We start from the raw sequence: 14,952 nt of genomic DNA on the forward strand, positions 1-14,952 counted from the left end.
ACCGTGTGTTTTGAGGGGCCCAGCCTGTACACCTGGTTTCCAACAAGTGGAGCAATTGGCTGTGGGAGCAGGCCAAGGCTCACCCATTCAGGCTACCCGGCCAAGGCAAGGGCCACTTGCAAACGCCAGCTGCTTGTAGCTAGCTGACCCTGCAGTTGGGACCTTAAGGAATTCCCAGCAGCTAGGGAGACCACCCTTGTCTCAAGGATTTTTCCTTCCCTTCCCTTTGCTGTAACGCTCAGTTAGTGAAAGGAAAGTGGCATCTGGGAAGTCAACGGAATTCAAGGGTTGGATAAATCAACCAGAGTGTACTGGGAAATCCTCTGTCTTAGCCATCTGCATTTTCTAGTTGTCTGGACCTAGTATAGGTCATCTGTGGTGCCATTTGGGCCTCTTTGCCATCTGGACCCAATGCAGGTCACTCTGCAATGCTGTCTGGGTTTGAGACAAGATCTCAGCACTTATCTCCAGTCTCCCCTTTTTGGGGATGGATTTGGAGTGCTCCATCTGCACTGGATCTGCCTGTGTTTGTGTCTCTGTTTAGCATTATCCCTCTCTCCGAGGGTGCTTTGAAACTGTCTCCATCCCACCCAGCAAGATAGGCTGCTCCTCTCCTCGCTACTGGAGAAATGCTTTCCAACAACCTGGCCTCTGATTTTTGTCATACTCTTTTGGACTCCAGAATATTTCTTGTATCTGTGTCAAGCTTTGTTAGGGGAGAAAGCATGTGAGCTCTTTCCTGGACTATCTGGGACTCCAGCTGGTTACACAGTACAGCCCATTTTTGTGCACATTTTAAAACTATGGGCAAATTACAGTAAGAAAAATTCAGAGTTCAAATGGTTAACCTGCAACTATAAAATTAAACAGTCTTCTAAAGCTAGCTCTCTATTTTATCTTTTCTTTTCTGCCTGCTTTGAATGTGCTATTATGCTACTTGAGTTGAGATAAAACTCACTGTTTAAAGACCACTTGGAGAGTTTGGTTTTTTATTTTTCTTATACAGTTCAGCCAGTTACGGTTATAACAGAATCATTAGTAACTCATTTGCAACTGAAGAAAAAGGGGAAAAAAAGGATAGAGGTTTTTAAAACCAAACTGCCATATAGACTGCTTTACCCAAATTTTGGTTGACAGCTTTCCTTAGATTACCTATCAAGGCAAACAAGGTTTAGCCATGTGAACAGGTTCCAATTTCATCAGAAAAATAATTTGGATCAGCTATCTTTTATAAAGTGGTGAGTTTGCATTGCTATCTTATGGCTAGATTCTGAGGTAAAAGCTATTGGATCTTTGTGCCTGTATGTATACATGTTTAGACATGTGTATATGTACATACATGTATATGTTGAATCTAGCATGCTACCAAATTGGCTTATAAGTAAATAAACACTCATAAATTAAGTAAGTCCTAATGCTTTTCAAGTTCACATGAATCTTTGGTAAATTAAATTGATTTTAAAATTATTAATAAAAATAAAATGTCTTCAGAATCATCAGCATATATTTTTATCTAAGTATTTTGACCAAATGGTTTCATATTTGTCTATGTCTATATATTAAGATGTCAGGGTTTAACATAACGGTTATAAGACTATAAAACACAGTCAAAAACAGACTAATCTTTGTGTGATTTTTTCGACAAATAAGATTTAATTTAGATTGGTGGTTCAATGAAAACAGCTCAATATTCTGAGTTGCCGGCAAAATACATTTACTTAGGTTCTTACTTAAGTGTTCACCTGTTACTCAGACTTTAAAAATGGTTAACAGGGAAACAACTTTAAATAATGACTAGCTTTGTATAACATCTCAGTTTTCAGAAGTAATCTAGATATACTGTTAAAAATGGAAAAAGCTCAGGGCATGTAAATGAGATAAATGCCTGTAGTGGACTTTCAAATTATTCTGAATTAAGTAATTGATGCTCATGAGAGGTCTGGGTCATTTCCAATTAAGAAAAAATTATAATATGGGAAAGCATGTTTCAGAAATTGCAGAATAGTCTTTTGAAGGTAAGAGCCTGGGCATTCTCCAACTGCTAGCATTTGGTTAATAAAATTGCCTTCCTTTCATCACACCTCATTTCTCGTCTTTTTTGACTCCGAGTAGCAAGCAGCTGGACTTAAGTCAGTTACAAGACCTCTAGTTTAACATAAAAATTTCACCTTATGCAAGTTTGTAATTTATTCTCTCAAAGGTCTATAAACAAAACCACCTCAACAATATATTTAACATTCTATAAATATACAATTCCATTCCTTTCATTATAATGGATGCAAAAGTCCTAAACAAAATATTAGCAATTGATATACAAAAGGGATAAAAAATTATATCCAAATTGGGCTTATTCCTAAATGCAAAGTTTGCTTAACATTTGAAGGTCAATGTAATTTGCCATAATAACAGAATAGAGAAGGAAAATATATAATTAACTAAATAGATGCAGAAAAAACATCTGATAAAATTCAACACCCAGTCACACACAAAAAAACAATTATTCGTAGCCTAGATATAAAACAGAACTCACTCAACTTGACAAAAAGTAGGGACAAAACCATACAGCAATGATATTAAAGATAAAGTATTGACAGCTCTCCCTTAAAATAAAGAATGAGACAAGAATGGCACCTATCATCCCTTTCCATTCACTGTTATACTGGAGGTCATAGCAATTATAACAAGGCATAGAAAAGAAAGTTAAAGGGATTCAAAAGGAAAAAAGCTGCACTATTTTATCTTTTTCTTTTTTTTTTTTTTTTGAGACGGGGTCTCGCTCTATTGCCCAGACTACTAGAGTGTAACGGCATGATCTCAGCTCACTGCAACTTCTGCCTCCCAGGTTCAAGCAATTCTCCTGCCTCAGCTTCCCAATTAGCTGGGATTACAGGCACCTACCACCACCACACCCAGCTATTTTTTTTTTTTTTTGTATTTTTAGTAGACAGCGTTTCACTATGCTGGTCAGGCTGCTTTCAAACTCCTGACCTCAGGCAATCTGCCCGCCCTTCTCCCAAAGTGCTGGGATTACAGGCGTGAGCCACCACGCCCAGCCAGCTATACTATTTTCAAACATAACTATGTACCTGTAAAAATCCAAAAAATGCACGGAAAACTATTAGAATTACTCAGTGAATTTAGCAATGCATGAATAAGTAAAAATCAATTATATTTTTTATAAACTAACAACAAAGTTTTTTTTTTTTTTTTTTTTTTTGAGACAAGGTCTTCTTCTGTCACCCAGGCTGGAGTGTAGTGGCATGATCATGTGATCATGGCTCACTGCAGTTTCAACCTCCTGGGCTCACGTGATCCTCTCACCTCAGCCTCCTGCGTAGCTGGGACCACAGGTACATACCACCACACCCAGCTAACTTTTTCTGTAGAGACGAGGTTTCCTATGTTACCCAGGCTAGAAAAAGGTTTTTAAAAAGATATCATTCATTATCACAGCATCAAAAAATATCAAGAATATTTGATCAGCATTAAAAAAATATTCAACAATAAATCTAGCAAAAGATACACAAGATCTCTAAACAGAAAATAGTTATCTTGTTACTTTAAATGACTGAAAAGGTATGCTAGGTTATTGAGCTGTAAAACTTAATTGTAAAGACATCAATTTCTCCCAAATTTCTTATAGGTCAAGTTAAATATCAGTCACAATCCCACTTTTTAAAGTGGTAACCAAAAGGTAGATTCTAGTGTTTATATGGAAATGCAAAGCCCAGGAATAGCCAAAATAGTCTTGAAGAATAAAGTTGAAAAATTTACACTGACAGATATCAAGACATAGTGCAGCTATTAAGAGAGCATTAGGCCTGGTATGACAGCTCACACTTATAATCCCAGCACTTTGGGAAGCTCAGGTGGGCAGATTGCTTGAGCTCAAGAGTTTGAGACTAGCCTGGGCAACATAGCAAGACCCCATCTCTACAAAAAAATTAAAAATTAGCCAGGCATGGTGGCACAGGCCTATAAGTCCCAGCTACTCAGGAGGCTGAGGTAGAAAGATCACTTGTGCCCAGGAGGCAGAGGTTGCAATGAGCTGTGATCGCACCACTGCATTGCAATCTGGGTGACAGAGCAAGGCCCTGTCTCAAAAGGAGAAAGGCAAAAATAAATATGGAACAGAAAAGAATCCAAAGCCAGACACCATACATAGAATCACCTAATTTACAACAGGTCAGTGAGGTAGAGGAGGATCTTTTCAATAAATGGTGCCAGGTCACTTGGATATCCATTAAGGGAAAAATAATGAACCCTGACACTTGATCTTACACATATGTAAACATCAAACTTAGGAAAAATATAAATCAGAAGGTGAAAGGTAAAATGATAAATCTAAAAAATATGGAAATATCTTGCCTGATGGCAGGGTATAAATCTTTCCTTACTGGAGACAACACTTCCTTTTTGGCCCAGAAAGCATTAGCAGGCACCAGAGGAATCTGGAAATAGATTTTACTAGTTTTCCACATTTTCCTGCTTTTAAAGATTGGCACTGTTCTCTCCTCTGTTTTGCCAATATTTAAGATTTATGGCTCTTTTCAAAATACCATTTAAGCAAATCCACTGCTTGGAGAGAAAGAAATACTTCAGAACTGAACCCACCCAGGTGATGGATAGAGCACATGTTAACAAACTTCTGCTTGTTTTTCTATTGTTAATCGTTCTTGTATTTTCAAGAGAGTGTCTCAACTAAGAAACTAAAAAGGGAAAGAAAAATAATTATGCCTTTTCCCTTACAAACACATATTCCAACTAACGATTTGTATCTAGATCATATAAATACCTCTTAACAATCAATGAGAAAAAGAAAGCAAAACCAATAGAAATATCAGCAAGACTGCAACCTGGGTGACACAGTTGCAGTATGTTAAAGAGAGTATCCACATGGCTAATAAATACATGAAACAATGTTCAAAAGCAGACATTAAGGAAATGCGAAATGCAAATTAAAACCACAATGAGATAGATACCACTAGATAGCATCAAAATGCCTAAAATTAAAAGCCAACAATACAATGATTGCAAAGAACAGAAGAAGGAGCAACATAATTGTTGGTCTAAGGTTAGCACAACCACTTTTCAGACTGTTTGGCACTATCTTCCAAAGCTGAACACACGCATATCCTGTGACCTAACAATCCCACTCTTGGAATACACTCAATAGAAATTTGTACACATGTGAATCAAAAGACACCAAAATATTAATTAGCAGCATTATTCATTAGACCAAAAACTTATCCATGTACATGTGAATAAACAAATTATACTATATTTACACTAATTAAATAGCATATGGCAATAAAAATCAACAGACTATACATCCTAAAAACATGGATGAGTTCCATAAACAATAGCAAGTAAGCAAATACAAGAATACACACTGTATTATTTCATTCTGTGGTGTTAGAAATCAGAATAGTGATTACATCTGGAAGGAGAGAGGTCTTAACTAGGAGGTGGATCAAGGAGGTTATTGAGGTGCTAGTAATGTTCTAATTTTGATCTGGCTATTGGTTACAAATATGCATTCACTTGTGTTATTTCATTGTGCAGCACTCTTGTGATGTGGGCAGTTTTCTGACTGTATGCTTTATTATATTAACAAAGTATTACTGGTACAGTGTAGACAATAAGCATTCATTTAAAACATTAACTTAGGTACTGAGAGTACTATTAACAAGCGTATTTGATAAAGATGATTTTCTCAATCATACCAGTTATGATAGATGCCAAGAAAATACGAAATGTAAACATTTTCCATCAAACGCTAGGAATAAGAATCTGTTCCCAACCAAAATAATGGTTTTTTGTGTGTGTCCCTGTTTGACTGGGACTGAGGCACTCTTGGGATATTGGGCATTCAGCAAAGTCCCTGGCAAAGGCAAGCCTCACTTGGTCCCAAAGTTCCTCCTCAGTCCTATTAAAATGAATAAAAAATTAATACATCCAATCTGGCAACCTCTATCTGGGCAATGATCATCCTATTAATGATTATTTATGATCTGTTTAAATATATTTTTAATGGTACCCTGCATTCTAAAAATAAACACAAAATCTAACGGCATTCAAAGTCCACCTAGTCTTATTTCCTATTTGCATACTACCCATGTTACAGTCTGCAGCATAACTAGACAGTCTCTAGTTCCTGATTTTACTCATTGTCTGTGTTATCCTCTTCATCTGAAATACTCTAGTATTTCCCCCCATTTAAATCCGAATTAGTTTCTTCGAACTTCACCATCATCACAAAATATTTCCTTATTTCTCCAAACCAAATTAGTTCCTCAATTTCTCCCTCTTCTGAATTCTCATAGCATTTCATATATGCGGCTCTCATGACAATCTCTACATTCTATTCAGCATTATATTTATATATCTCTGTGTATCTCCCACACTGGACTGCAACCTACTTGGGACACTGTTTTATTAACTTACATATCCCTAGAACATGTATCACAGTACTCATGCAGTGGAAAACCAAACACTTGATAAAAGATGAGAGTTGTCATATAAAAATAGCTCTGTATCGCTTTCAGAAAGCCAACTGAGAAAAATAACTCAGTTCCATTGCATTTTCCCTCCACTCTTTCTTTTATGCACCTTTTAGGTAAATAAATTTCCTTTGCTACGGGATTCAATACTTTTCTTATATCCTATATAACTGAACTGAAATTCAAGATAAAAGAACACAGACATAGTTTCACATCATAATTCTTGGGTGGCTAGTCTGCTTTCTCAAGCTATCAAATGGTTTTCTTAACTAAACATACAAGTCTACTGATTTTGTCACTCTTACCTTCTAATTTAGCTCGAAGACTTGATTCAGTTTTATTCTTCAGGGTTACTGAATCAGTAATAATAAGTTCAGAACTCTTTTCATCTGATACCAGAGGTTCCTTGCAATGAATATTTTGAACAGACTACATGAAAAAAAAATCAAATAAAGTCCCATAAATAGTAGTACTACTAATTTGTCTTACTGTTCAATATACTAAAGTCTTATCTATATATAGATTGCTCGTAAAATTTTCTGTTATAATTACATGTAGACTCACAAACCCCCAGCAAAGGTTAATTGCCTGAATTATTAATTAGAGGAATGGGAAGGGTCATAACCATAAATCTGGCCAATTTGCTTTCAGTGGATGTATTAATCAATTGCTAATATTGCACTTAAAGATGGAAAGGGTTAGAAAGTTTAAATTCAACATAGAGTATGCCTCATGACAAGAAAAAAGATTTAAGTATTTTGTTACTTTGATGGCTATTTTATCACCAAAAATAACAAGTCAAAATTAATAACTGTATAATTTAAGACAGTAGTTACTCTAAATCCAGAGAGCAATCTTTTTGATACAATTATGCACTGTTCTCTAGGACAGCCAGGATTAGAAAAAAATTAATACTTAAAGCATAGATCATGAAAGAGGGAGGCATTACAAAGAACATAAAATTGAAAAGACCCACAGCATGATGCCAGGGGTTTAACTCAATTATAATAATAGTATAACCACTAAAAATCACAGTGTAGAAGGAACTAAAATTATTTCCTTTATGTCCACACAGTTACTCTGCCATGTCAGGAAGTCAGGATTGATCATTTATGTCCTCACCTCTGCCCTAACTCAATTTACTCTCTCATTTTTCTTTTTCTAAGATATCTTACCAGAATCATATGATTAAACATAACAAAAAACAAAACTTAAGACACAATAGCTCCCCCAGTCATGTATTCCCAAACCCAGGCCAACTATCTGCTTAAACACATGCATAATAAATACTACTTCATGATTCTCTTAAGAGACTGTTGATCCTTGCTCTACCACTTTAATCTTGGAGAAACATAGTCTAGGACTTCTGCACCGACTTCCCACTGGTAGTCCCACACCTCTTGGGGTATGGAGGAACACTGTTGGAGATATATGAACTATTTATAAACCCTTTCCCCAGAAAAAGCTCCATGAATCCTGATCTTCCCAGATCAGGAACCCTTGCTTCATATAATGACATAGAATTAAAATACCTTTAAATTTCTCAATTCACAGGAATCATTTCCACTTGGTTTAGATCCGGCCACAACCAAATCTCGGCATTCTGATCTAGAGGTTTGTCTTTTACCCATGAAACAAAATAATTTTAATATTAAATTTGAAAAAAAAAATTTCAATGTATTTTCTCATCTTAAGTTGGATTTTTAATATAAATACTTTTTATTTAAAAAAACTCTTAAAAGGACATTTTTTAAAGTGACGTAATTCTAATACAAAGGTGACAGCTAACAAAATTAGGTGCTGGGCAATGACAAAAGTGACAAGAGATAGGTGATTGCCTACTTCTTCATTATCTAATCAATAGCAATTGGAGTTAGGGTTAGACTGTGGGAAAGGCAAAGTATGTAGATGAAACTACATTTCCAATTACAAATAGCTAAAGGATAAGAACCAGGGTATAGCACTTCTGTGGACCTCCACAGTACCTAGCATTGTCTATCAATAATAGGAACCAAGAAAATGGCTGGAGTTTTTCTGTTTTTATTTTTAATTTTTTGGAGTGGGAGAAAGTCTCCTTTATTCTTGAGCTAGGTATTTGAAATAGAGATGAACAAGATGGAATGATAGTGACAAGACTTTAAAGCTTAACCTTGACGACCAAAATGTTCTTTTAATGTCAATGTTTAGTCAAGTCTAAATATAATAGAAATTTAATTATAAAAGATGTTAACTAAAAACAATCGTTGTATTTCTAAAGTTTTTTTGCAAAATGATTCTCCGGACTGTAATGAGCCTTTTCTAATATAAATATTACAAATGGTGGTCAAAATTAAGAATAGACCAAAATAATTCTCCTTTAGCTGAGCTAGATGCTACAGTTCCATTTCTTAACAGGGAATAAACACGCAAATTGAGGGAAGGGGAACACACTGGATGTGATGAACAGTATTTCATCTGTACCTAACCTGTCCCACTTCTTGAAGCCCTAGACTCTGAAGCAAAAGAATCATCATCTTTCCCACGGACAGCAATTCTCCCCTTGAACTACCTGGAGCAAATATTTGTTCCCAGACCTCCTTCTACCCATTATGGAGACTCTCAAACACAGCAGGAGAGATTCTTAGCAGACAGCCTACCCATAAGTGAGAAATCCTCAAATATCAGTCTTTTAAGCTTAATGTTGGCTTAATATTTTTTCCTAATTTTTAAAGTTCCTTTAATGAATATTTTTAATGAGTGAAAAGCAAAACAAAGTTATTTTCTCCACTCATTCCTTTGTTCCTGACAGCATTTAGAGACTCAGTATCTTCTAAAACTGAATAAAAACTTAATCATAATTACTATTACTCAGTAAAAGACTTTAAGACCATTCTGCCATCAATCCTCACATATGGACAACAAATTTTAAAAATTAAAACTCAACATACCTTTTTATAAAACAAGGTACAACTGAATCATCTGTCTTCACATCACAGTCTGGGCTATTTAGAAGGTTAACTGGGACTCTTCCAAATGGGCATGACTAAAAATATTTTGAAAGATTAAAATAACCAACTAGGAAATTAAGACTTAACTATCACCACCTTAATCAAGCAGATTGAAAGTAACTTACCTGTTTAGTTTTGTTGGTTTGTTTCAATGAATTCCGATAACCTATTTCTGCATCTTGTGGGGGCATGTTCTCTCTAAACAGAAAGAAAATACCCCCAATTTTTCCAAGAATAATATTAATATGTATTTCTACTCTACTGCTAAACATTATCACACACGAAAACATATATATAGATACACGTAATTAAATTAAAAAACACAGAGGTATTTATATAGAAGATGAACATTTAAAAACTGTTTCCATTTCCTTACCCATACAAAAACCTGGCTTTGGTAGTCTGTCCTCTGGAATCACAACTGTTGTTCCTATTCTGTAAATGCCCAAGTGAACTGGAAAATGATTCTTGGGCAGTTAATACCATAGATGCTGTAAAAATTTTGAAACGATGATTAAATTTGTTAGAAATAAGAAAAGTACAAAAAAGTAATCTCATAAATAAGAATATTTTAAAAGTCAACTCATAGTAAATACTTGATCCCAAGTAAGATATGAAGACATGAAGATGTTACCAAGATAATTCTTTAACTACTTCTTCAAATTCTCTTAAATTATATAACTATTTCCCCAGGGTAAAAGCACATTCTGTATTTCCAAAAGCAAAAAAAAAAAAAAAAAAAAAAACCATTCTCTTGCTTAGAGTTGTTTTTCATGTGTTAACAAAAGTTTATTTAGCAAAAAAGACAAATTTGCACAGGGTCGTAAAGACTTTTTTACTTCTCAAAGTCTTAACTTCCTTTACAACTTAATCTTAGACTTTAACCATTCTACATAAATAATACTTTTCTATAAAATATTATCCTGAATCTTTATTTGAAGTACTACCGACCACAGAAAAGTATTAGTATACATTAATAGTTACCTGATAAAGTCTTCTTTTCCTCCTCTGAAAGCAGCTGCTTTTTTTGGAGGTTTAAATTCCGTAGGGCAATTTCCAGCATTTCTAGTGGTACTGCTCCACGTTCCACAGCTTTTTGAAGAAGTTGTTTACTTTTTTTGACATTACCTAACAAAGCAAAACATAATTATCATTTTTAGGCAGTAATCTTTACCCACCACCCAGATATTTATTCATCAGGACCTAGGAAAAAAACTCAAAAAGACTTTAAAAGAATATTTATTCCAAGGCACACGTATTTTATTTCATAGGCAAGTAAGCAATCTCTCACTTCTTATGCAGATAATCAACTCTCTTCTGATAACAATGCATACCAAATAGTTTCCTTGCAACATGGAGCTGACGTAATCGTGCGTTAGTTTATTACCACCATCCACTTTCAGAAGTAACAGAAGTGTAACAAAGCAGTTACCAAGAGGGGACAGCAAAGGTCAATCACAACAGTTAGAAACAGGAGGGTGTTCTAGATATTACAAAAGTGCCAAGAGCATCAGTCTCTTACAACATGCTGTAATAAGTATCATTTATAATGACATTTAGTTAAGGGAAGGATGACACCTTTTGTTAAACAGCATCTTCCATCAAAAGAATTTTGGGGGAAAAACGTAATACAGATTAATGTTTAGCTATCACACTCAGCTATATCAGCCTGAAAAAGAATGCAGAATAACGGAGGAACTATCACAATTGTCTTTCTGAGTATGTACCGATTACCAAACAAATTGGTAAACTTACCCCTAGCATTTGACTTATTTTAAATGTATACATCACATATCTTACAGAATATTATCAACATTTATGGGAGCCACTGAACTATGCTATGCACTTGGCACTTAGGGTATAAAAATGCTTAGGAGATGATCTCTAGCTTCTGGTAGTTTATAAATTTTTAAAAATATCTTTGATAGTGATTAAGTCTACATTTATTCAGTAGTGGTAGAATTTCATGTGTTGTGTATTTTAGCATGACAAAAGAGAGAAAGGCTTAGATTAGAATTAAGAAGCTTAATTAATCAGAGAGCTTAGTACTGAGATCTGAGATTTCTTTAAGAATCTGGTAAAAACTGAAATGTTCTCCATCCCTATAAAAATACACACAAAACAGACTGTGCATAGGATTTCAGGGATGTTGCATTATTTCCTGACAGTCAAGCCATCAACTGTGCTCAAAATAATCATAATTTGACCACAATGCACTACTGTGCAATGCATCTGACCACACTGCATCACTGTGCATTACCACCACACTGCAGACAAAGTGGTATAGATAAAGTTCATCTTTTTTTACAGATAACTCAATTTAAGTTTCAATATTTATGTGTTCTAAAGATGTAAAATTTATGGTTGTTATTGAGAGCCACGATACCTCAAGAAATTTTGAAGTAGAATGGAGAGAAAGAAGCCTTGCCAAATTTTCTCTAACAAGCAAGGAGGAATCCATTTTTCTAAGAAAGAAAGGGATAATAGTTCTAAAAAGTAACCTGACAGAGCAAAGGACATATTGGAGAAGACGATTACTAGGACTCAGAAATCATCTGAACGGGTAAAAATTCAGGGTTCTCAAATCATTTCTGAGTCATATAATTCTCTTCTCCAGCCTCAATCCTGGAGAATACTCTCCAGTGACCAATCCCTGCTATGGAAACCATCACGGGGATTCTTCCAATAGTGTTAATATGTTTATCACTGGCAGTAAACTGGATCACAGTTGTAGCAGAAACAAGGCAGTGGGAGAATGGAAACACCTGGCCAGAGAGCAGACTGAGGATGTTATCAAAAGGCCCCAGAAAATGAGAAAAGACTAAAGAATGGCCAGGTTAAAAATGTCTTAGGAAGAGATTGTCTTGGTCTTACCCAAAAAAATCCAGACAATGAAGAACCAAGTGAACAAGAAATAGTTTCTACAGCAGTTTACTTATTTTAAAGAACTACCAGTTAACGCTACACACACACATATAGTTTACCTGACCGCTAAGCTACACAGCTACACTTTAATGTACATTTTGGTGCTATGAAACCATAGCATAAGAAAAGTTTATGTAAGCTCTAGATACTCAAGCTAGAGCTTAAATATCTGATATCCTTCTTCCTACAAATACTCAGTGAAGCAGCTACTTTCCTTTAGACATTTCCTGAATCTAACTAGTAGCACATAGACAATGTTCATGCTCATTTCCCTGGATTACTCTTTATACATGGAAAAGCTAGTATAACAGATATTCTCGGCAATTACGTTTAGGTGGCATTTTCCCCCCCATATTCTCATCTGATCAACTTAATGCCTTTTGCCTCAAATTTCCACTGCATATATATGATTTAATATTAGAATGTAAGTTGTAGTAAGTTATCCTTTACTTAAAATTTGAATTTGACATTTTCAGATTACCTTGTGACAGTTCAAATTGTGCAAAAGATATATGAACAAAAGCAAATTTCTTGCAGTTTGCTCTGGCCATTTGAAAGTAGTCACGTGCATCATCTGGCTCTTGAATACTGTAATAAAAGATCTGAGTCAAAATTTAAGAAAAAGAACACAGCTACTTAAATTTGATAATGCTTCATTCAATTTTCCAAAAGACATGGGATATTGCTTTTTTCTGTGGATAAAATTAAATACTAGTAAGTTATTTTTTAAAAATCTTTTTAGACAGTTTAAGTAAACTTTTGTGGAAATGTGCATAGAAAAGAGTTTACATTAGTCTCTTGTTAATTATAAGCAAAAGTATTTGGTAAAAAAATATTAATTTTCTCACAATACTGACATGTTTTTATTTTCTCCCTTTGCAAGGTGGTTACATATTATGTAACATAAACACAGTTAAAATGCTAGTACTTACGCTTTTAATTCAGCAAATCTCACTTGAATTCTAGCAAAACTCTCATTTTGGCCATATTTATCTGGGGGAAGTGCTTCAATTGCTTGACTGTAACGACCAATCAATTTATTTAAAAGAGCATCACTTAGAGGAACACTGTTTTTCTCTAGTTTGAGCAACAAACTCAACCAGTCCTCTGGGCTGTTTGCCATCATCATAATTTGGTTAACAGTTCCCGAGTTATCTAAATAAGGGGAACAAAATATATCACAAGAGAAGACATAAAACAAATGCCAAATTGCAGTTTTCCTTCAAAATATAGTCAAGCATTTGTACTCACAGTATCAATGTACACAAAGCCCTTGTAATACTTTTTAAAATTATAAAAGTTCATATAAATGTAAGTAACTTATTTATTGTATATTTATCTTTTATCTAGGTATACTTTATCCAAAAGTTACTTATTTTGAAGAAAAGAAAAAATCTGAAAATAAGTGGGATTTTTTGTAAGTAGCCTTTAAAAATTGGATGTAGTTTAAGAAAATTTTATGCTGTTGCAGGATAACTACAATTTTAGCATCCTACCTATCCATAGAAAACTAAATCTCTCCCACCACCACCTGTACTAATTAACTTAGAAAATTCTCCCTTCAATGATTTTTCCATTAAACTTACTGCTCCGGTCCTAATATAATCTTCTTTACAACCTTACTCATTCAACATTATCTCTGTATACCTCATACTTACTTGTAAAACAACCAAACCAGCTTTACAATAAAAAAATAAACAAATGATATAATCATTTTCTTCTCTCCAAGTAACCTGTATTTCTCCTAGAGGCCCTGATAATTTCTTGGTCCAACAAACTCATAGTTACCATGGTGTAGACCTTTGGAATTTATAGGACCTCTAGTGACGGTCAGGTTTCTCTCTGTGGAACCCCAACCAACAGACACAGCAAGAATAATCTTCAGACAAAATTTTCACAGTGTAATGTACTTTTTAGTTTCTTCAGTGTTAGTTTTTTAAAAAGATAACTTGAATGTCAGTCTTCTGTTCAGGATATTTTGGTTATTACTAAGCATTATTAAATTCAGATTTCCAGAGAAGCTATCATTCCTTCTATAAATTTCAGTCACTTTCAACAAAGCCTACACCTTTACTTTTACAAATAAAATTTGTTTCTACTTTCTACTAAAATATAGTGCATGCATAACTTTGCTTTGTCGTTTTAAATTTAATTTGGCCTGACTTTAATTTTCTATTTTTACCTCCTATTGCTTTCCTAAGAAATTAGTCTGTGAAATGTCTAAAACACACATTTTCATCTGTGGCTTTGCAGATACATTCCTCGTGCCTGAGGACCCTATTCTTCCTCTAATCAACAAATAAAACATTTGTGTTTTATCATGCTAGTATTCCTATGATGCCCAGCATGCATTACAGTGTAGCATAGTGAATATATAAATTCTCACCTAGAAAGAAACTATAGTTTCAAGCACCTTTGAATCTTCCTCAATACTTAAAATACTCAATTGCCTTGATGTACAACCTTTGTTAGTGTGACATAATTAAGTACATTTATACTCTATTAAGATTTTGCTTAACACCAAAACTATCATTTTC

At 34.6% G+C, this 14,952-nt stretch overlaps 1 protein-coding gene across 5 annotated transcripts in view; it reads right to left on the bottom strand.

Moving 5' to 3' along the window:
* The window catches only part of TTK (TTK protein kinase), a 39,786-nt gene that overhangs the window by 22,423 nt on the left and 2,411 nt on the right, over window positions 1–14,952 (bottom strand). For all 5 annotated transcript variants that reach the window (XM_015136820.3, XM_015136823.3, XM_015136821.3 and 2 more), the window contains 8 exons: window positions 13,348–13,570; window positions 12,897–13,003; window positions 10,475–10,618; window positions 9,867–9,981; window positions 9,616–9,688; window positions 9,431–9,525; window positions 8,036–8,123; window positions 6,809–6,932 (listed from right to left, as the gene is read on the bottom strand). In XM_015136820.3, coding sequence (XP_014992306.2) covers window positions 6,809–6,932; window positions 8,036–8,123; window positions 9,431–9,525; window positions 9,616–9,688; window positions 9,867–9,981; window positions 10,475–10,618; window positions 12,897–13,003; window positions 13,348–13,570 — 969 coding nt within the window. The remainder of the gene's footprint in view (window positions 1–6,808; window positions 6,933–8,035; window positions 8,124–9,430; window positions 9,526–9,615; window positions 9,689–9,866; window positions 9,982–10,474; window positions 10,619–12,896; window positions 13,004–13,347; window positions 13,571–14,952) is intronic.

The sequence above is a fragment of the Macaca mulatta genome, chromosome 4 (assembly GCF_049350105.2).
Source record: "Macaca mulatta isolate MMU2019108-1 chromosome 4, T2T-MMU8v2.0, whole genome shotgun sequence".
NCBI classification, from domain to species: domain Eukaryota; kingdom Metazoa; phylum Chordata; class Mammalia; order Primates; family Cercopithecidae; genus Macaca; species Macaca mulatta.